The sequence below is a fragment of the Oncorhynchus kisutch genome, linkage group LG22 (assembly GCF_002021735.2).
Source record: "Oncorhynchus kisutch isolate 150728-3 linkage group LG22, Okis_V2, whole genome shotgun sequence".
Classification (NCBI taxonomy): domain Eukaryota; kingdom Metazoa; phylum Chordata; class Actinopteri; order Salmoniformes; family Salmonidae; genus Oncorhynchus; species Oncorhynchus kisutch.
The window spans coordinates 7940073-7961102 of record NC_034195.2 but is presented as its reverse complement, the minus strand read 5'-3'; the positions used below and the strand labels follow the sequence as shown (position 1 = coordinate 7961102).

Genomic DNA, 21030 nt, shown 5'->3' with positions numbered 1-21030 from the left:
GCCTACCACTGTTGTGTCGTCCGCAAACTTGATGATTGAGTTGGAGGCGTGCGTGGCCACGCAGTCGTGGGTGAACAGGGAGTACAGGAGAGGGCTCAGAACGCACCCTTGTGGGGCCCCAGTGTTGAGGATCAGCGGGGTGGAGATGTTGTTACCTGCCCTCACCACCTGGGGGCGGCCTGTCAGGAAGTCCAGTACCCAGTTGCACAGGGCGGGGTCGAGACCCAGGGTCTCGAGCTTGATGACGAGTTTGGAGGGTACTATGGTGTTAAATGCTGAGCTGTAGTCGATGAACAGCATTCTCACATAGGTATTTCTCTTGTCCAGATGGGTTAGGGCAGTGTGCAGTGTGGTTGAGATTGCATCGTCTGTGGACCTATTTGGGGCGGTAAGCAAATTGGAGGGGGTCTAGGGTGTCAGGTAGGGTGGAGGTGATATGGTCCTTGACTAGTCTCTCAAAGCACTTCATGATGACGGAAGTGATTGAATATGTCCGTAAACACACCAGCCAGCTGGTCTGCGCATGCTCTGAGGGCGCGGCTGAGGATGCAGTCTGGGCCTGCAGCCTTGCGAGGGTTAACACGTTTAAATGTTTTACTCACCTCGGCTGCAGTGAAGGAGATTCCGCATGTTTTGGTTCCTGTATTTGATGTGGAGATAAGTTGACTTACAGATAAAAATAATAATATTTTTTATTTTATTTAACCTTTATTTAACTAGGCAAGTCAGTTAAGAACAAATTCTTATTCACAATGATGAACTGATGAATCGTCAATATACTGAGTTGAACTGTTGGCGATAGTAGCTGCTCACACAGCCCTGTCCTCAAAAATTTGTGGGCAGAACTGAAAAAGCATGTGTGAGCAAGGATCTTATAAACCTGACAGTTACACCAGCTCTGTCAGGAGGAATGGGCCAAAATTCACCCAACTTATTGTGGGAAGCTTGTGGAAGGCTACCCAAAACATTTGACCCAAGTTAAACAATTTAAAGGCAATGCTACCAAATACTAATTGAGTGTATGTAAACTTCTGACCCACTGGGAATGTGATGAAAGAAATAAAAGCTGAAATAAGTCATTCTCTCTACTATGATTCTGACATTTCACATTCTTAAAATAAAGTGGTGATCCTAACTGACCTAAAACAGGGAATTTTTACTAGGATTAAATGTCAGGAATTGTGAAAAACTGAGTTTAAATGTATTTGGCTAAGGTGTATGTAAACTTCTGACTTCAACTGTATATGCCCTCCAAAGAAGGGTTTGTTAGAAGTTAGTAGGCCTCTTCCTTATTTTCTTTGTGTTTCTGCTGGTCAGAGGGAGAATGTGCTCCGTGTTAAACGAATGGGGGCAAGAAATGTGATTTTTTTCTCTCTCAAGAAAAGGGTGCCATTGAAAGGAGTGATTACTGGGGCACCAGTAAATGTAAAAGTTGACCAACTGAAGGGGAAGGTTCCTGGTGTTTGTGATGCTCGTCGTTTGGTGCGTTTTGTGCTGAATACCTAACTTTGTTACAGGTGTCAAGGTTATGGGCATGTGGCAGCAGTGTGTAGGAGGGAGGTTTCTAGGTGTGAGAAGTGTGCAGAAGGGCATGAGACAAAGGAATGTGTAGCATTGGGGAAAGTAGTTTGTTAATTGTAGGGGTGCCCATGGGGCTGGGGATCAGAAATGTCCCGTGCAAGAGAGGCAGGTTGAGGTTTCCAGGTTAGGGCAGAAGTTGTCATATGCTGAGGTAGTGAAGAAAGTAGAGGAAGATGGGTCAAGGGGGAGGGTTCCTGAGAGGAGTGCTGTGAGTAGTAGATCTGTACCAGTACAGAGGGATTGGCCAACAAGTGATATATGTTTCAGTAAAATTGGATTTTTAGCATTTATAGAAATAGTTATCAACTGTACTGTAGGGATGGAACATAAATCGCAAAAAATTGAGGTTTTGGTGGCAGCTGCAGAGAGGTATTTCGGTGTGCCAGACTTGACATCAGAAGAGTTCCAGGGTTTGGTGGTGTCCCATCCGTTCACTGGTGGTGTCCCATCCGTTCAAGTTGTTGGCCTGAGGTAGGACTAAATAGATTAAAATAGTGTAGTAGGGTGGTGTTACATTTTATAATTTAAAAAATTGTGAGTGCAGTGTTAGATGGTAGGGTATTTGTTTGTTTATTTTTTCAACGAAAGTATAAGGGAGATGTACTCCAGTCTAGTAGCTGGCGGTAATGCAACATTTTAATGGACGCCAACTGCCGTTAAACCTCATCAAAGAAGAAGAATCCGACCATAGAAGTAAACATGGCAGACGACAATCCCGTAGCGGTAAGCCATTTAATTATAACAATTTAACAAATTGCCATTGCACATTTGCATTTAGTTGTGTTATATGCAGCGTTTATTTAGCGAATAGAGCAGTATATCCATTATTTTAGCCTTAACTGATAGAAAGTTTGACTTGCCTTGCAAGATTTATAAAGGTGCGTGTTGTATCGAGAAGATGCGTCCTTCCTCGAGATACGTCCCCCTGCTCCCCATGTAGCCTCCAAAAATACCGATTTTCTGATAAATATTGTAGACTTAAATAACAAATGTACACTTATGTAATCTCAGCGTGTGCACCTCTTCTTTGTAGACTTAGTTCTCAATCACTCTGACTAAATAAAGGTTGCATAAATCAAATATGTAATGCATACTGATTTTATTTTAATCATCAGTTAGATTTGTTGAGGCTTGTACAGATTACTTTTAATTGATTGCACCTTATGCCGTTGAAGCTCTATTTTGCTTTTCTGCTGCAACTAAACAACACTGCATGTCAGTCATGTCATGTGTCAATATGAATACTACTATAATTGCACTCAGGGTGAATTAACCCATATTGCACTTGTGTCATTGTGAAAGATGTATAAAGTAGCCTTGTGTCAGGAATACTGTAGTAAAAATATTGATTTACTCTGAGTCAAACAGTTGGCCTATGACTTTGTTTTGGATGTAATTTGGTTACTTTGACTGAAAGACACAGTTCCATTTCCTCCCCCCAGGACTGAGATGAGTTACAAGTGGCATGGGCCACAATATACTTCATTATTTTGTATTATCTACAGGTTAAAGGGACAGTTCACTCAAACTATCTTTTAATATGTTGTTCATTAGTCCACTGTTCATACAATCCCCCCAAAATGTGCATATCAAGTTATCAAGATAGAGAACTTTCAGTATAGAGCAAAAAATGTGATGATTATGTGTTTTGTAACGCATGGTTTGTGCGTGTCTTTCCCAGGATGTTCAACTGCCTCCAGCTTCTGAAATCAGGAAGCCTCGTCCTAAAAAAGGTTTGTTGTTCAAACCCATATTGAAGCCTCCTAGATTGACATTACTGACAAATATGCTAACTATTTTACACTGAGAGAGAAATGTACAACATTGGGCTTGAAAGTTGAACTATCTTACCAAGCATTCAAATTTCCCAGAGACATGTTCTTTGATGTAAACTGTTCTACAGTAGCCATTATCCCTTTTATTTTCTGAAGTATGTAGGCCTACAGCTCTGATGTGAGCTGTAGCTGCCACTATTCAATTACACAGATTTTATTCAGGCTTTCCAATTTGCATTGCACTGAATACAAACATTACAGGTGACTACTTCATGGGTATATTTAATCCACACTGAAGGTTTAGTAAAGATATATATTGTTTGCATGCATTAGAAACACATGTTTTGACGAGGTCTCTTTTTGTCCACTGGGTGTCATTATTGAGCAGGTTCATTTCCCTTTGAAGAGGATTAGACCAAAATAGATCAGCTTTAGCTAAACCAGATTTGGTAGCTGCCTGGAAGGCAAGGCTGTGTTGGTCAATTCACTTTGCTTCCTTAGTGCCTTTGATGTCCTGGAAATAACTTTTTAAACATACGTTGTTTCCAATCAGAGGGGTGGATCAACCTTTGATTTAGAGTTATGGTTGCTTAAAGGTCCAATGCAGCTGTTTTTATCTCAATATACAATTATTTCTAGGTAACAATTATGTATCTTACTGTGGTTTTCAATTAAAATGGTCAAAAATGAATTAAAATAGCTTCTTAGCAAAGATCAATTTCTCAAACAAGAATTTAGCTGAATGTTTGGGAGGAAATACAACATTCTCAATGGAATAACATTTTATACAATGAAGACAAACTGACATTAATGATCTTGGCAAGATCTGAGTCAGGAGGGAAAAACTGAAAACTAGCTGTTATTGGCAGCTAATTTACCGCCTGGCGATATCACCAGGCAGGCCAAAACTTCATCCCAAGAAAACAGGCTGAAAATTCAGGCAGTCTTTTCAAACAGCTCTTACACTAAAAGGGCATTATCATTTTCACGATTTCAGTTTTATTCCATCTTCATAGTGTGAAAATATATATAAAACACAAGAAAATCGTATTTTTGACTGCATTGGATCGTTAAGACAGTTGTTCATAGCTCCTGAGATATTTCTATGTTATATTCTTCAAGAATCAATTGGTATATCATTAATTTAGTAATTATTGAATGGCAGTAACTATTGCAGATTGCACCTCTAAGCTATTTCTAAGTCATATTCCTTCAAATCAAGCAGCATATTTAATTAATTGAAATGACTAGAAATATGACATTTTAGATAAGTCTGGGTTTTATCTGCCTTCATTTCTATTCAGCGCCTGAGCTCCCTATTTTGGAGAGAAGAAACTGGCTCATCCACCTTCACTACATCCGTAAAGACTATGAGACCTGTAAGGTAGGAGGACATCTGTTTGTTAGGTCTCTCTCTCTGAGAGAAAAAGTGTCATGTTAACAGTGTTTGGGAGCAGGGAACTACATGTATTTAACCAGTAATTGAACTACATTTTGTAGTAGCTTGGTGGTAGTTGAACTAAATTCAGATATGGGTAGTGTTTTTAGTAGTTCATGACTTTTACTGTAGCGAACTACTCACTAGTTATTTTGCAAAAATAAAATCTGGATGAAGCAAGAATTTCCTTTTTGTTTTTGACATCGGACTTTCCTAATTCTCACTTGAAACCGTTTTTTGTGTTTAATAGGCTAAATTAAACATTTTGTTAACATCTGCCTCCAGAGTGATCTGTTCCTGCAATTTGTATTCTATGACATTCAGATTTAGTTATAATTTACTACGTAGTTTGGATGTAGTTTTTCGAAGTGTCTTTCAACGTTTCTTTAGTTAATTAAGTAACTTTATTTTTCTTAAAGGCCCAGTGCATTCAAAAACGTGATTTTTCTGTGTGTTATATATACAGTGCCTTGCGAAAGTATTCGGCCCCCTTGAACTTTGTGACCTTTTGCCACATTTCAAACATAAAGATATAAAACTGTATTTTTTTGTGAAGAATCAACAACAAGTGGGACACAATCATGAAGTGGAACGACATTTATTGGATATTTCAAACTTTTTTTAAAGTTGAAAAAAATAGAAAAATTGGGCGTGCAAAATTATTCAGCCCCCTTAAGTTAATACTTTGTAGCGCCACCTTTTGCTGCGATTACAGCTGTAAGTCGCTTGGGGTATGTCTCTATCAGTTTTGCACATCGAGAGACTGACATTTTTTCCCATTCCTCCTTGCAAAACAGCTCGAGCTCAGTGAGGTTGGATGGAGAGCATTTGTGAACAGCAGTTTTCAGTTCTTTCCACAGATTCTCGATTGGATTCAGGTCTGGACTTTGACTTGGCCATTCTAACACCTGGATATGTTTATTTTTGAACCATTCCATTGTAGATTTTGCTTTATGTTTTGGATCATTGTCTTGTTGGAAGACAAATCTCTGTCCCAGTCTCAGGTCTTTTGCAGACTCCATCAGGTTTTCTTCCAGAATGGTCCTGTATTTGGCTCCATCCATCTTCCCAACAATTTGAACCATCTTCCCTGTCCCTGCTGAAGAAAAGCAGGCCCAAACCATGATGCTGCCACCACCATGTTTGACAGTGGGGATGGTGTGTTCAGGGTGATGGGCTGTGTTGCTTTTACGCCAAACATAACGTTTTGCATTGTTGCCAAAAAGTTCAATTTTGGTTTCATCTGACCAGAGTACCTTCTTCCACATGTTTGGTGTGTCTCCCAGGTGGCTTGTGGCAAACTTTAAACGACACTTTTTATGGATATCTTTAAGAAATGGCTTTCTTCTTGCCACTCTTCCATAAAGGCCAGATTTGTGCAATATATGACTGATTGTTGTCCTATGGACAGAGTCTCCCACCTCAGCTGTAGATCTCTGCAGTTCATCCCGAGTGATCATGGGCCTCTTGGCTGCATCTCTGATCAGTCTTCTCCTTGTATGAGCTGAAAGTTTAGAGGGACGGCCAGTTCTTGGTAGATTTGCAGTGGTCTAATACTCCTTCCATTTCAATATTATCGCTTGCACAGTGCTCCTTGGGATGTTTAAAGCTTGGGAAATCTTTTTGTATCCAAATCCGGCTTTAAACTTCTTCACAACAGTATCTCGGACCTGCCTGGTGTGTTCCTTGTTCTTCATGATGCTCTCTGCGCTTTTAACGGACCTCTGAGACTATCACAGTGCAGGTGCATTTATACGGAGACTTGATTACACACAGGTGGATTGTATTTATCATCATTAGTCATTTAGGTCAACATTGGATCATTCAGAGATCCTCACTGAACTTCTGGAGAGAGTTTGCTGCACTGAAAGTAAAGGGGCTGAATAATTTTGCACGTCCAATTTTTCAGTTTTTGATTTGTTAAAAAAGTTTGAAATATCCAATAAATGTCGTTCCACTTCATGATTGTGTCCCACTTGTTGTTGGTTCTTCACAAAAAAATACAGTTTTATATCTTTATGTTTGAAGCCTGAAATGTGGCAAAAGGTCAAAGTTCAAGGGGGCCGAATACTTTCGCAAGGCACTGTATATATTTCCACACTGAGGTTAGAATAATACTGTGAAATTGTAACAAAAAGTATGATAATGCCATTTTAGTGTAAGAGCTGTTTGAAAATACCAACATCACCAGGTGGTAATAGACCAATAAGAAAGAGTTCTAAAGTCTCTGCCGTTAACAGCTATTCAGTAATACTTTAATTACGTAATTTAATAGGATCTCTATGGTCAGACCACTCGCAGACAGTCCTAAGCAAAATTCTTGCTTGAGAATGCACTTTGCTAAGAAGCTATTTTTGACCATTTTAATTGAAAACAATCACAAGGTACTTAATTATTACATATACATTATTCGATATTGAGGTACAAATGGCTGCATTGGACCTTTAAGGTTAGCTATAGTCTAACTAAACTTCTTCCAGTGTGAAGTAATTGGTAGCTTGGTAAAGAATATTTTCACAGTAGCTTCCCCAACACTGCATATAAAGTGTCATTGTAAAACAATGGACAGGAACATGCATTTGTTGAAAGTGTATCATTTCATGCTGTCCTCTTTTTCATTCAGTCAATCATCAAAGAGCAGCTACAAGAAACCGGGGGGATGTGTGAATATGCCGTCTATGTACAAGGTATGGCGATTGTCTAGCAGAACAGAACCAGTTCAATCGTTATGAGTATATTACAATAGGTCAGGTGTAACTCTGACCAAATGTTAGATTCTCACAGCATGATGGGATGCCTGTCTGTCTCTCTCTGTTCAGCTTTAATCCTTCGCCTGGAAGGGAAAATCCAGCAGTCACTGGACCTGTTCCAGAGCTGTGCAATACTCAACCCTGGCAGCTCGGATAACCTCAAACAAGTGGCCAGATCCCTGTGAGGAGCACACTTTTCGAAAAATCAGGGCCTTTTTATAATTCAAGCTTCAAGGCTGTTTGCTAAGATATTTGCTACCTTTGCGTGTGTTGTGCCCATGCAAGTTATTTCTGAGTACAATTTTTTAACTCTTATTGATCCATGGAAAATTGCTTACTTTCCTAAGTCTGAATCCCAGGTATGTACATATGATTTGGCAATTTAGACATTTTGTTCACTTTTGCTTTTCTAGATTTCTCCTTGGTAAGCATAAGGCTGCCATAGAGGTTTACAATGAGGCTTCACAGCTCAATGAGAAAGACTGGGTAAGTAACTTTGGCTTATAAATATGCTACTTTGTGAAGAACAGTTCAAAAAAAAATTCAAGTATGAAAAGTTTTCTGTATTTATGATCCCCAGATAAGAAATATAGTTTACAGGCTATCACATTTTCAATGCCCGTTTTTCAACCTCTCTACATGAAGGAGATCAGCCACAACTTAGGTGTGTGCTACATCTATACCAAAGACTTCAACCATGTAAGTTACATCTTTTAGTCCTTCTTGAAAATACACAACAGAAATATAAACGCAACATGTAAAGTGTTGGTCCCATGTTTAATGAGCTGAAATAAAAGATCCCAGAAATGTTCCTCAGGCACAAAAATCTTATTTCTCTGAAACGTTTTGCACAAATGTGTGTACAAACCGGTTAGTGAGCATTTCTCCTTTGCCAAAATAATCTATCCACCTGACAGTTGTGGCATATCAAGAAGCTGATAAAACAGCATGATCATTACACAGGTGCACCTTGTGCTGAGGACAATAAAAGGCCACTCTAAAATGTGCAGTTTTGTGTTGCAAAAAAATGCCACAGATGTCTCAAGTTTTGAGGGAGCAAGCAATTGGCATGCTGACTGCAGGAATGTCCACCAGAGCTGTTGCCAGAGAATTGAATGTTAATTTCTCTACCATAAGCTGCCTCCAACATAGTTTTAGAGAATTTGGCAATACGTCCAACCGGCTTCACAACCACAGACCATGTGTGTGGGTGAGCGGTTTGCTGATGTCAACATTGTGAACAGAGTGCCATATGGTGGCCGTGGGGTTATTGTATGGGCAGGCATTAGCTATGGACAACGAACCCAATTGCATTTTATCAATGGCAATTTGAATGCACAGAGATACCGTGACGAGATCCTGATGAGGCACGTTATTGTGCCATTCATCTGCAGCTTCAGCATGATCATGCATGGCCCCATGTCACAAGGATCTGTACACAATTCCTGGAAGCTGAAAAATGTCCCAGTTCTTCCATGGCCTGCATACTCACTAGCCATGTCACCGATTGAGGATGTTTGGGATGGTCTGAATTAGAGGTCGACCGATTAATCGGAATGGCCGATTAATTTGGGCCGATTTCAAGTTTTCATAACAATCGCAAATCGGTATTTTTACACACCTTTATTTAACTAGGCAAGTCAGTTAAGAACACATTCTTATTTTCAATGACGGCCTAGGAATAGCGGGTTTACTGCCTGTTCAGGGGCAGAACGACAGATTTGTACCTTGTCAGCTCCGGGATTCAATCTTGCAACCTTACAGTTAACTAGTCCAACGCTCTAACCACCTGCTTTACATTGCACTCCACAAGGAGCCTGCCTGTTACGCGAATGCAGTAAGAAGCAGTCGTAAGTTGCTAGCTAGCATTAAACTTATCTTATAAAAACAATCAATCAATCATAATCACTAGTTAACTACACATGGTTGATGATATTACTAGTTTATCTAGCGTGTCCCGCGTTGCATATAATCGATGCAACGCAGGGGGATGATTTAACAAAAGCGCATTTGCGAAAAAAGCACAATCGTTGCACGACTGTACCTAACCATATACACCAATGCCTTTCTTAAAGTCAATACACAGAAGTATATATTTTTAAACCTGCATATTTAGCTAAAAGAAATCCAGGTTAGCAGGCAATATTAATCAGGTGAAATTGTGTCACTTCTCTTGCGTTCATTGCACGCAGAGTCAGGGTATATGCAACAGTTTGGGCCGCCTGGCTCGTTGCGAACTAATTTGCCAGAATTGTATGTAATTATGACATAACATTGAAGGTTGTGCAATGTAACAAGAATATTTAGACTTAGGGATGCCACCCGTTAGATAAAATACCGAACAGTTCCGTATTTCACTGAAATAATAAACCTTTTGTTTTCGAAATGATAGTTTCCGGATTCAACCATATTAATGACCAAAGGCTCGTATTTCTGTGTGTTATTATGTTATAATTAAGTCTATGATTTAATATTTGATAGAGCAGTCTGACTGAGAGATGGTAGGCAGCAGCAGGCTCGTAAGCATTCATTCAAACAGCACTTTCGTGCGTTTTGCCAGCAGCTCTTAACTGTGCTTCAAGCTTTGAGCTGTTTATGACTTCAAGCCTATCAACTCCTGAGATTAGGCTGGTGGCATCGATGTGAAATGGCTAGCTAGTTAGCGGGGTGCGCGCTAATAGCGTTTCAATCGTCACTCGCTCTGAGACTTGAAGTAGTTGTTCCCCTTGCTCTGCATGGGTAACGCTGCTTCGAGGATGGCTGTTGTCGATATGTTCCTGGTTCGAGCCCAGGTAGGGGCGAGGAGAGGGACGGAAGCTATACTGTTACACTGTTACACTGGCAATACTAAAGTGCCTATAAGAACATCCAATAGTCAAAGGTATATGAAATACAAATGGTATAGTCCTATAGTCCTATAAATACTATAACTACAACCTGAAACCTCTTACCTTGGAATATTGAAGTCTCATGTTAAAAGGAACCACCAGCTTTCATATGTTCTCATGTTCTGAGCAAGGAACTTAAACGTTAGCTTTTTTACATGGCACATATTGCACTTTTACTTTCTTCTCCAACACTTTGTTTTTGCATTATTTAAACCAAATTGAACATGTTTCATTATTTATTTGAGGCTAAATTGATTTTATTGATGTATTATACTAAGTTAAAATAAGTGTTCATTCAGTATTGTTGTAATTGTCATTATTAAAAATAAATCTAAAAAATTGGCCGGTATCGGCCAAATTTTTATATTTATTTTTTGGTCCTCCAATAATCAGTATCGGTATCGGCGTTGAAAAATCATAATCTGTCGACCTCTAATCTGAATCAACGTGTACGACAGCTTGTTCCAGTTCCCGCCAATATCCAGCAACTTTGCACAGCCATTGAAGAGGAGTGGGACAAAATTCCACAGGCCAGAATCAACAGCCTGATCAACTCTATGAGAAGGAGAGGTGTCGCGGTGCATGAGGAGAATGGTGGTCACATCAGATACTGACTGGTTTTCTAATGATCTACTCTACCTTTTTTTTATGGTATCTGTGACCAACAGATACATATTTGAATTCCCAGTCATGTGAAATCTGTAGATTAGGGCCTAATGAAATGTATTTCAATGGATTGATTTCCTTATATGAACTGTAACTCAGTCAAATCTTTGAAATTGTTGCATGTTGCGTTTACATTTTTGTTCAGTGTAGTATTGTTAAAATGTTTCAAACACCAACATTGTAAATTAATGTAAGTAAAAGCTGTGTGCTTGTGTGTACTGCCAGGCAGAAGAGCAGTTGAACATCGCCCTGGAGTTGAGTAAGCACGACCTGACCTACATGATGCTGGGAAAGATTCACCTGCTGGAAGGGGACACTGATAAAGCCATCGACGTGTACAGAAGTGCTGTTGAGTGAGTATTATATTGAACTTAGCAGATGGAAAGCGACTTGTGTGTAGATTTTCCCATGAATGGTGGCCCCAGTGGGATTTGAACCCACAAACCTTGGAGTTGAAAGCACCATGCTCTACCAACTGAGTCACACAGGACCACTAAAGTCTGTGAGAGTGAGTGTGTTGGCATTTCCATGACTGTGATTGAGAATGGTTATTGCTCATCTGTTCCCTTTTTTTTATCTACCGTAAAACTGCAATTAAACATAGTCTCAAATAGCTGCCTGTCCCTTTTAATAGCTCGGCACGGCACACATTTCAGCAAATAAACGCCTGTTTCAAATAAATGACGGTTCTAAATGAATTGTGTACAAGATTACCATGAATTGTTGTCAGTTTTTAACATTTGATTTGTTACATTAAATAAATCAGTAATGATTAAAAAATTAGGCTAATCATCCATTTTTATCACCAGTAAGAAACTGCTAGCCATTGACTGCTAACAGATGAGAACCGCCAGCTAACTGGCAAACACAAAAACAACAAAAGTGGCTGAAAAAGTACCCAATTGTCATACTTGAGTAAAAGTAAAGATACCTTCATAGAAAATGACTCAAGTGAAAGTCACCCAGAAAAATACTACTTGAGTAAAAGTCTAAAAGTATTTGGTTTGAAATATACAGTACTTAAGTATCAAAAGTAAATGAAATTGCTAAAATATACTCAAGTATTAAAAGTGAAATACATTCAAATTCCTTCAAACCAGATGGCATCATTTTCTTGTTTATTTGACTTTACAGATAGCCAGGGGAACACTCCGACATCATTTACGAATGAAGCATGTGTTTAGTGAGTAAGAGGCAGTAGGGATGATCGGGGATGTTCTCTTGATAAGTGTGAATTTGAAATTAAAATGAATCATGTGAGAAATGGTGGTGCAAACTTGGAGTCACACGGTGATATGGTTTGTGGTCCTTCCCACTATGACCCGGAAAATCACCCAGCGTTTAAAAAATGGTCATAATAAAAAATATATATACAGTCCATTCAGAAAGTATTCAGACCCCTTGACTTTTTCCACATCTTGATACGTTACAGCCTTATTTTAAAATGTATTCAATAGTTTTTCCCCCCTCGTCAATCTACTCACAATACCCCATAATGACAAGCAATAACATTTTTTGTTTTTGTTAAAAAATAAACGGAAATATCACATTTTACGTAAGTATTTAGGCCCTTTACTCTGTACTTTGTTGAAGCACCTTTGACAGTGATTACAGCCTCAAGTCTTTTTGGGTATGACACTACAAGCTTGGCACACCTGTGTTTGGGGAGTTTCTCCCATTCTTCTCTGCAGATCCTCTCAAGCTCTGTCGGGTTGGATGGGGAGCGTCTCTGCACAGCTATTTTCAGGTCTCTCCAGAGATGTTTGATCAGGTCCGGGCTTTGGTTGGGCCACTCAAGGACATTCAGAGACTTGTCCCGAAACCACTCCTGCATTGTCTGGCTGTGTGCTGAGGATTGTTGTCCTGTTGGAAGGTGAACCTTTGCCCCAGTCTGAGGTCCTGCGCACTCTGGAGCAGATTTTCATCAAGGATTTCTCTGTACTTTGCTATGTTCATCTTTCCCTCGATCCTGACTGGTCTCCCAGTCCCTGCCACTGAATAACATCTCCACAGCATGATGCTACTACCACCATGCTTCACCGTAGGGATGGGGCCAGGTTTCTTCCAGACGTGAAGCTTGAGTTCAATCTTGGTTTCATCAGTCTTCACCAATCAGGCCCGGTGGAGTGCTGCAGAGATGGTTGTCCGTCTGGAAGGTTCTCCCATCTCCACAGAGGAACTCTGGAGCAGACTTTTACCCTGTCAGCTCGGGGATTCGATCTTGCAACCTTTCGGTTACAAGTCCAACGCTCTAACAACTAGTTTTTGTGACAAAACTGTCGGGTTGAGTTGAACATGCGATGGAAACACATAGAATTTAACATTTTTATTCGGTACAAAAACGACATTTTGTGAGCACTACGTCATCACTCACTCTTTTATCCACAGCAAGTCCGTTTGATGGAAACACACAACCAGTGGGAAAATGCACATATTTTCTTTATATGGATTTTAGAATATTCGCATGAAAATCTGTTGCCAATTGGATGGAAACCTTGTTAATGTGTGTAAATGATAACACATTAGTGCAGGAAATTAAGAACTGTATTTAAATGCTGGAATTTAATTCTGGAATTAAACAATTAACTACGCAAATGAGCAAAAGCTGTGTGCATTAAGGAAATGGATGCCTTGCTCAAATATACTGAACAAAAATAGAAATGCAACATGTAAAGTGTTGGTCCCATGTTTCATCAGCTGAAATAAAAAGTCAAAGAAATGTTCCATATGCACAAAAAATGTATTTCTTTCATGTTGTGGACAAATTTGTTTACATCCCTGTTAGTGAGCATTTCTATTTTGCCAAGATAAGCCATACACCTGGCAGGTGTGGCATATCAAGAGATTTTGGCAGTACGTCCAACCGTCCTCTAAGCCAAGGACCTCCACATCGTCTGAGGAGTGGGGCTGCTGCTGAGGGGTATTTTTTTCTGTAATAAAGCCCTTTTTGTGTGGTAAAAATATTTTGATTGGCTCCCCAGGCCCACCCTTGGCTGCGCCCCTGCCCAGTCAAGTGAATTCCATAGACTAGGGCCTAATGAAATTATGTATATTTTTTACCCCAATTTCATGGTATTCAATTGGTAGTTACAGTCTTGTCCCATCGCTGCAAATCCTGTATAGACTCGGGAGAGGCGAAGGTCAAGAGTCCTGCGTCCTCCGAAACACAACCCAGTCAAGCCTCTCTGCCCGCTTAACCCAGAAGCCAGCCGCACCAATGTGTCAGAGGAAACACCATACACCTGGCAACCGTGTCAGCGTGCATTGCACCCAGGCCCGCCACAGGAGTCATAGGTGCACGATGGGACAAGAACATCCCTGCCGACCAAACCCTCTCCTAATCCGGGAGACGCAGGGCCAATTGTCCGCTGCCCCATGGGTCTCCCGGTCGCGGCCGGCTGCGACAGAGCCCGGACTCAAACCAAGATGTCTAGCGGTACAGCTTAGCACTGCGATGCAGTGCCTTAGACCACTGTGCCGCTTTGGAGTTCCTACATCCTGGTTAAGTAAAGGTTGAGTTAATATAAAATCCTCTTATTTCAGGTTTTCTCCTGAAAACACGGATCTTCTCACCACTCTTGGCCTGCTATACATGCAAGTAAGTCGAGGCCTTTCAGTCCCTCCTAAGATCACACTCCAACCATGATATGACAACTCACGTTTGTGAGTTTGAAACTAAATCAGTCTATTTCCTCTCCAGCAAGGCAAATATCAGAAAGCCTTTGAACACCTTGGGAATGCCCTGACGTATGACCCCAACAACTTTAAGGTAGGGGAGGCCCTCCCTAATACTCCCTATCCTATTGGATGCTGTATTTGCAACTGACTTAAATATCAATGCTGTGTGTGTGTGTGTGTGTGTGTTTTTACCCTCTTCAGGCCATCCTGGCAGCTGGCAGCATGATGCAGACGCATGGGGACTATGATGTTGCCATGAATAAGTACCGCGTGGCAGCTTATGCTGTACCTGAGAGCTCACCCCTCTGGAATAACATTGGCATGTGCTTCTTCGGAAACAAGAAATATGTGGCGGTAGGGAAATTCTAAGGGCGACAACCTCCAATTTGCCTGTTTCGCGCCATCTCGCCGACTCATTTCGAACTAGACTTCCCTCCGATCAATTGGCCAACCGATGCCACATTTTCAGTGTGATCCCAATATTTGATGTGCTGGAAAACAGCCATAATTCAGAATTTGACCCAGAGGGTTTTGTGTGTGTGTGTGTTTTGAGGTACCGTTACACATAACCAATATTTGTCTCTGTCAGTCCCATAATTATTATTTTTTTAAGAATGCGAAAATACCTAACATCTACGAATACGTATCACATAGAAATGCATTTGTGAAACTACGACCACTACAAATCTAAACTACAAATCTAAACCATTCACTATGTGTTATTGACATTGACATAACCAGCTACTGGGTATACAGGCTTTCTCTAGCCTTTTCTCGTCTATCCCTCCACATCCTCAGGCCATCAGCTGTCTGAAGAGGGCCAACTACCTGTCTCCGTTTGACTGGAAAATCCTGTACAACCTGGGCCTGGTACATCTCACCATGCAACAGTATGCCTCAGCCTTCCACTTCCTCAGTGCTGCCGTCAACCTGCAGCCAAAGATGGCAGAGCTCTATATGCTGCTGGCAGGTACAGAACTAATTGCAAAAGTACCGTGGCACCAAGGGGCAAAGTAGCTTGTAAAATGTAGTAACCTACTTTGCCCCTTAGTGCCACCATACAGGGATGATTTTTTGTATGCTCCCCTGGGCATTTTCAGTGATACTATAGTTTCACAAATGTACCTCGTGTTTTTCCTTATGGCTGCCATCTCCACTTCAATGTCTTTCAACACATACCTTTTTTTTGCCTGTTTCGCTCGTTTCTTGGCTTATATATATATATATTTTTTTTTTATCTTGCCTGTTAATCCCAGATTGTAGTTTTAACCTTGTTGATTTGGCATCAAGCAGGCACTGCCCGATGTGTTTCTCTTCTTCTAATTTCCCCCAAGTGCATTTGAGTGTCCATTCCAACTTATTGAATTTCTTGTGGACAAGTACTTTCTTGTGGTTTAAAGCAATGTCTAAATTCTAATGTGTGATCATGGCTTATTGGACATTTTTTTTAAATGTTCTTTCAGTTGCACTTACTAATATGGATGACGGGGAGAATGCCAAGCGATCATACGAGCAAGCAGTGTTGTTGGATGAGTAAGAATTGTACCTGAATTCATTTATTTGTATTTTTATGAATGGCGGGATGGGTGGAGGGGGTATCATCCTCAATCCTACATTTTCAGGCCTTTTTGATATTACAATCTATTGTCTAATAGTTCTTAAACCCATGTATACTGTTCTGTGCCTATCTTTCACAGCTGTAACCCCTTGATCAATCTGAATTTCGCAGTCCTGTTGTACAATCAAGGAGACAAAAAAGGAGCCACAGATCAGTACCTGGAGATGGAGAGTAAAGTGATGGAAAGCAGCCATAATGCAGAATTTGACCCAGAGGTGTGTGTATGTGTGTGAACGTGCATGCATACCTGTCTGTGTTTTTGAGGTACCATTACTCACAGACTCTTTAAAAGGGGCAATCCGCAATTGCTAAATACATTTTTGGACTTATAAATTTGTGATATACTGTATACTCATTGATTCTTGAAGAATATAACTTATACATGCCTCAGAAACAGGGGTGAAAGTAGCATGCTCTGAGCACGCAAATTGGAGCACGGGAGGGTTGGAGTATGAGTCTAAATCAAAGCACACGAAACAGAGCAGGGAGGGCACTTCTCGGATGTGTCCTCCGTTTGTACATATTTAAAGCATGGATCGACGCAAGCTTCAATAGAAAGTTTGCACATAAATATGTTGAACCATGCAGAAAATAGCGCCGCATTTCTTGAAATCAATGGCGGCCATTATTTTAGCTGACGCGAGAGAAAATAATCCCAGACATCGGAATAAAATGTTGCCCATTCACATCTCATATGTTGCCTGACCTCAATATTTTATCTTTATACGTTAATAAATACATACTGTGTTAATGTTGGCTTGTTTACCTGCCTACAATACCCACTGTAGCGAAGACCGCAATCTCATAGTAAGTCAATAGGGCTATCTGGTTAGCTACTACTGTTAGCTATCTAGATACACACAAATAACTGGCAGCTAGCTACCTACGAATAATTTAAATCTACCTAGCATAACATTGGTGTTAGGTAACTTTTGCCTGTTTAACTAGCTGGCTAGCTAGATTATTACGGTTCACATATAGCTAGCTGATAATAATGAAGTAAAATGTTTGCTTTGTGTATATCTTGTTCTGTCTATTGCCATTGTCCTGGCTGGAAGAAGGTTGAGTGAATGGGTATGCCCACAGTAAGTCATTAGGGATAACTGGCTAGCTACTGTTAGCTAGCTAGATAGCCACGAAGAATTGGCTGCCAACTAGTAGCTACCCACGAATAATTGACATCTACCTTCGTTTTAGGTCATTTTTGCCTGTTTAACTAGCTGGCTAGCTAGATTATTACGGTTCACATATAGCTAGCTGATAATAATGAAGTAAAACGTTTGCTTTGTGTATCTTGTTTCGTCACTATTGTTACCATTTGTCCTGGCTGGATGAAAGTTCAGTGAATGGGGAGATGAGGTAATACAGTATTGGGAGTGCAAGTGCAGCTGACATGTAATGTTTTATGCGTTCTCTACACTCTCTTCCTCACAAGAACGTCCTCTGAGAATGCACTCGGAGCATGAGTGTGGAGCACGGTAGTATGCTTATTGAGAAAAGACCCATAGTTTCTTCCCGGTACACCTAAGAGTATGTCATTTCACTGTGAAAATGTTTGACCTTTTAATGTGGCATGATGTTTTCATCTGATTGTCAAACAAATCACTTCATAAAGGAGGCTACCTGCCCATGTGTGTCCACTTTTAAAATAATTCCAGCATCTACAACAATGCAATGTGCACACGCCATTTGATGAATGGAAAAAGACGCCTATTAAAACACCAAAAAGGGTAATGACATTGATTGATGAGTCCACTGTGATAGGTTCATGTTTTACCTGTAAGGCATATCCCAATATTTATTTACCTTCCAGTCTTACTTTCACCCCTGCTCATGAGCTTAGTTCAACTGTTGTACACAATTTAAAACCCAAAACATAAAATTGTTTTACCACAAACATTGTAAATGTAAACAAACACTATAGCTTTAAAAATATGAATATTGCTTTATCTTGGAATGTCAGTCCTTGCATAAATAGCGCTATAAATTTACCAAAACTGAGGCGGGGTGCCATTTTGTTATTGTTTCAACTGTGTATGTTCTCCATGTTCTGATACTGAAGCAGGGCTCCTTTCTTGAACACTTCAAGCTGGCTCCCAGTCTAACACATATCCCTAATGTTGAGCGGTCTGTACCCTTTTTGTCCCAGCTCATTGAGATGGCCCAGAAGTTGGCATCTGCTCTCCAGGTGGGAGAGACCTCGGTGTGGACCAAGCCAGGTAAGGACTCCAAAGTCAGTCAGCGCTCCAAGACCACGTCCCTGCAGCCCCTTGGCACCAACCAGGCCCTTGGGCAGGCCATGTCTTCAGCTGCCAGCAAAAGCATCCAGCTAGCTGCAGGTGTGTGTGTCAGTGAAAGCGGAGGTCAAATTTAGAGATGGACGCCATGTTGCTGCCTCTGAGTGTTTTCATTCACCCATTCATTTATAATAAGTCTTTGGATTTTAGTTGTAATTCCAGATCATCTTTCTCTAAATAGAGAGTTCTGCAGTAGGCTGGTCTGGATCAACCATATCCAGACACCAAACCTTACTTGATTTTTTGGCACCTTTGATAAACACAGATTGCATATGATCCTACCTTTTTTTTAACGGTTGTCCACCACTGCACAAAGTGACATGAAGTAGAACGTTTTTAGTTTCCATGTAATACGATTCCACGGGAATGCGTGTCAGATGTTGTATCAGTAAAATATCCTTTATCTCATCCCTAAGGCTCTAAGGCTCCACCCAAGTCCACCTCCACGCCGCTAGATGAAGAGCATGATGTGGAGAATGCCCCTTCCCCTCCCCTAGGGGACCCTGAGTCAGAGGATCCCAAAGCCAAAGAGAAGAAGAGCAAGTCTAAACCTGTGGCTGAGTAGGGTCCATGATCCACTGCTATGAATAGCACATTACAGTTGAATAGTATGTACTGTATTGGGGTTGGATTGTTAATTGCATGTTTAAAATGTTTTGAATAAAAGTAGGGGGAGACGTTACAGTGCATACAGAAAGTATTCAGACCCCTTGACTTTTTCCACATTTTGTTAGGTTACAGCCTCATTCTAAAATGTATTAAATCGTTTTTTCCCTCATCAATCTACACACAATACCCCATAATGACAAAGCGAAAACAGTTTTTATTTTATTTTAGCAAATCTATTACAAATAAAAAACTGATACCACATTTACATAGATATTCAGACCCTTTACTCAGTACTTTGTTGAAGCACCTTTGGCAGCAATTACAACCTCGAGTCTTCTTGGGTATGACACTACAAGCTTGGCACACCTGTATTTGGGGAGTTTCTCCTAATCTTCTCTGCAGATCCTCTCAAGCTGTCAGGTTGGATGGGGAGCGTCGCTACACACATATTGTTCAGGTCTCTCCAGAGATTTTCAATCAAGTGTAAGTTCGGGCTCTGTCCTTGAGTGGGCCAGCCATTCAGAGACTTATCCCGAAGCCATTCCTGCGTTGTTTTGGCTATGTGCTTAGGGTCGTTGTCCTGTTGGAAGGTGAACCTTTGCCCCAGTCTGAGGTCCTGAACGCTCTGAAGTAGGTTTTCACCAAGGATCTCTCTGTACTTTGCTCCGTTCATCTTTCCCTCGATCCTGACTAATCTCCCAGTCCCTGCCGCTGAAAAACATCCCCACAGCATGATGCTGCCACCACCATGCTTCACCGTAGGGATGGTGCCACGTTTCCTCCAGATGTGATGCTTGGCATTCAGGCATTTCATCAGACCAGAGAATCTTGTTTCTCATGGTCTGAGAGTCTTTTGGTGCCTTTTGGTAAACTCCAAGTGGGCTGTCATGTGCAATTTACTGAGGAGTGGCTTCCATCTGGCCACTTTACCATAAAGGCCTGATTGGTGGAGTGATGCAGATGGCTGTCCTTCTGGAAGGTTCTCCCATAGAGGAACTCTGGAGCTCTATCAGAGTGACCATCTGGTTCTTGGTCACCTCCCTGACCAAGACCCATCTCGCACGATTGCTCAGTTTGGCAGACAGATTTAGGAAGAGTCTTTGGTTCAAAACTTCTTCCATTTAAGAATGGAGGACACTGTGTTCTTGGGGACATTCAATGCTGCAGAAATGTTTTGTGCCTCGACACAATCCTGTCTCTGAGCTCTACAGATAACTCCTTCGACATCATGGCTTGGTTTCTGCTCTGACATGCACTGTCGACAGTGGGACCTTATATAGACAGGTGTGTGCCTTTCCAAATCATGTCCAATCAATTGAATTGACCACAGGTGGACTCCAAGTTGTAGAGACGTCTCAAGAATGATCAATGGAAACAGGATGCACCTGAGCTCAGTTTCGAGTCTCAAGCAAAGGGTCTGAATACTTATGTAAATAAGGTATTTTTAATACATTTGAAAACCTTTCTAAAAACGTGTTTTCGCTTTGTCATTATGGGGTATTATGTGTAAATTGTTAAGGAAATAAATGTATTCATTAAGGCTGTAATGTAACAAAATGTGGAAAAAGTCAAGGGGTCTGAATACTTTCCGAATGCCTTGTATGTAAAGGGATATTCCGCTTATATCATGGTTTGGCACAGAAAACAATAATACACAAAGTACAATTTAAATGCTGTTTACATCTGCTGAAGTAGCAAACTAACTACACTCTTTTTATGTAGCCTACTGA

The 21030-nt window shown here is 40.8% G+C and overlaps 1 protein-coding gene across 2 annotated transcripts; it reads left to right on the top strand.

The window, feature by feature from the left end:
* Positions 1-1851: 1851 nt before the first annotated feature.
* bbs4 (Bardet-Biedl syndrome 4) lies at positions 1852-19567 on the top strand. Of its 2 annotated transcripts, XM_020456591.2 has the most exons (17): positions 1853-2018; positions 2053-2304; positions 3263-3314; positions 4661-4740; positions 7418-7481; positions 7614-7725; positions 7958-8030; positions 8190-8243; positions 11324-11451; positions 14642-14696; positions 14799-14867; positions 14978-15130; positions 15575-15746; positions 16240-16309; positions 16474-16609; positions 18544-18733; positions 19108-19475. In XM_020456591.2, the coding sequence occupies exons 2-17, from the start codon at positions 2281-2283 to the stop codon at positions 19254-19256; spliced, it is 1581 nt and encodes a 526-aa protein (XP_020312180.1). In that variant the 5' UTR covers positions 1853-2018; positions 2053-2280; the 3' UTR covers positions 19257-19475. The 2 variants fall into 2 exon arrangements, with proteins under 2 accessions (XP_031657838.1, XP_020312180.1); XM_031801978.1 differs by having other exon boundaries at positions 1852-2304; positions 18544-18613; positions 19108-19567.
* Positions 19568-21030: the final 1463 nt, after the last annotated feature.

Excerpts from the sequence above, each read along its gene's own strand:
- bbs4 (XM_020456591.2), top strand. The coding sequence starts at position 2,281 with ATGGCAGACGACAATCCCGTAGCG. Across the intron at positions 11,452-14,641 it reads GTGTACAGAAGTGCTGTTGA|GTTTTCTCCTGAAAACACGG; the intron begins GTGAGTATTATA and ends CTCTTATTTCAG. Across the intron at positions 14,697-14,798 it reads TTGGCCTGCTATACATGCAA|CAAGGCAAATATCAGAAAGC; the intron begins GTAAGTCGAGGC and ends TTTCCTCTCCAG.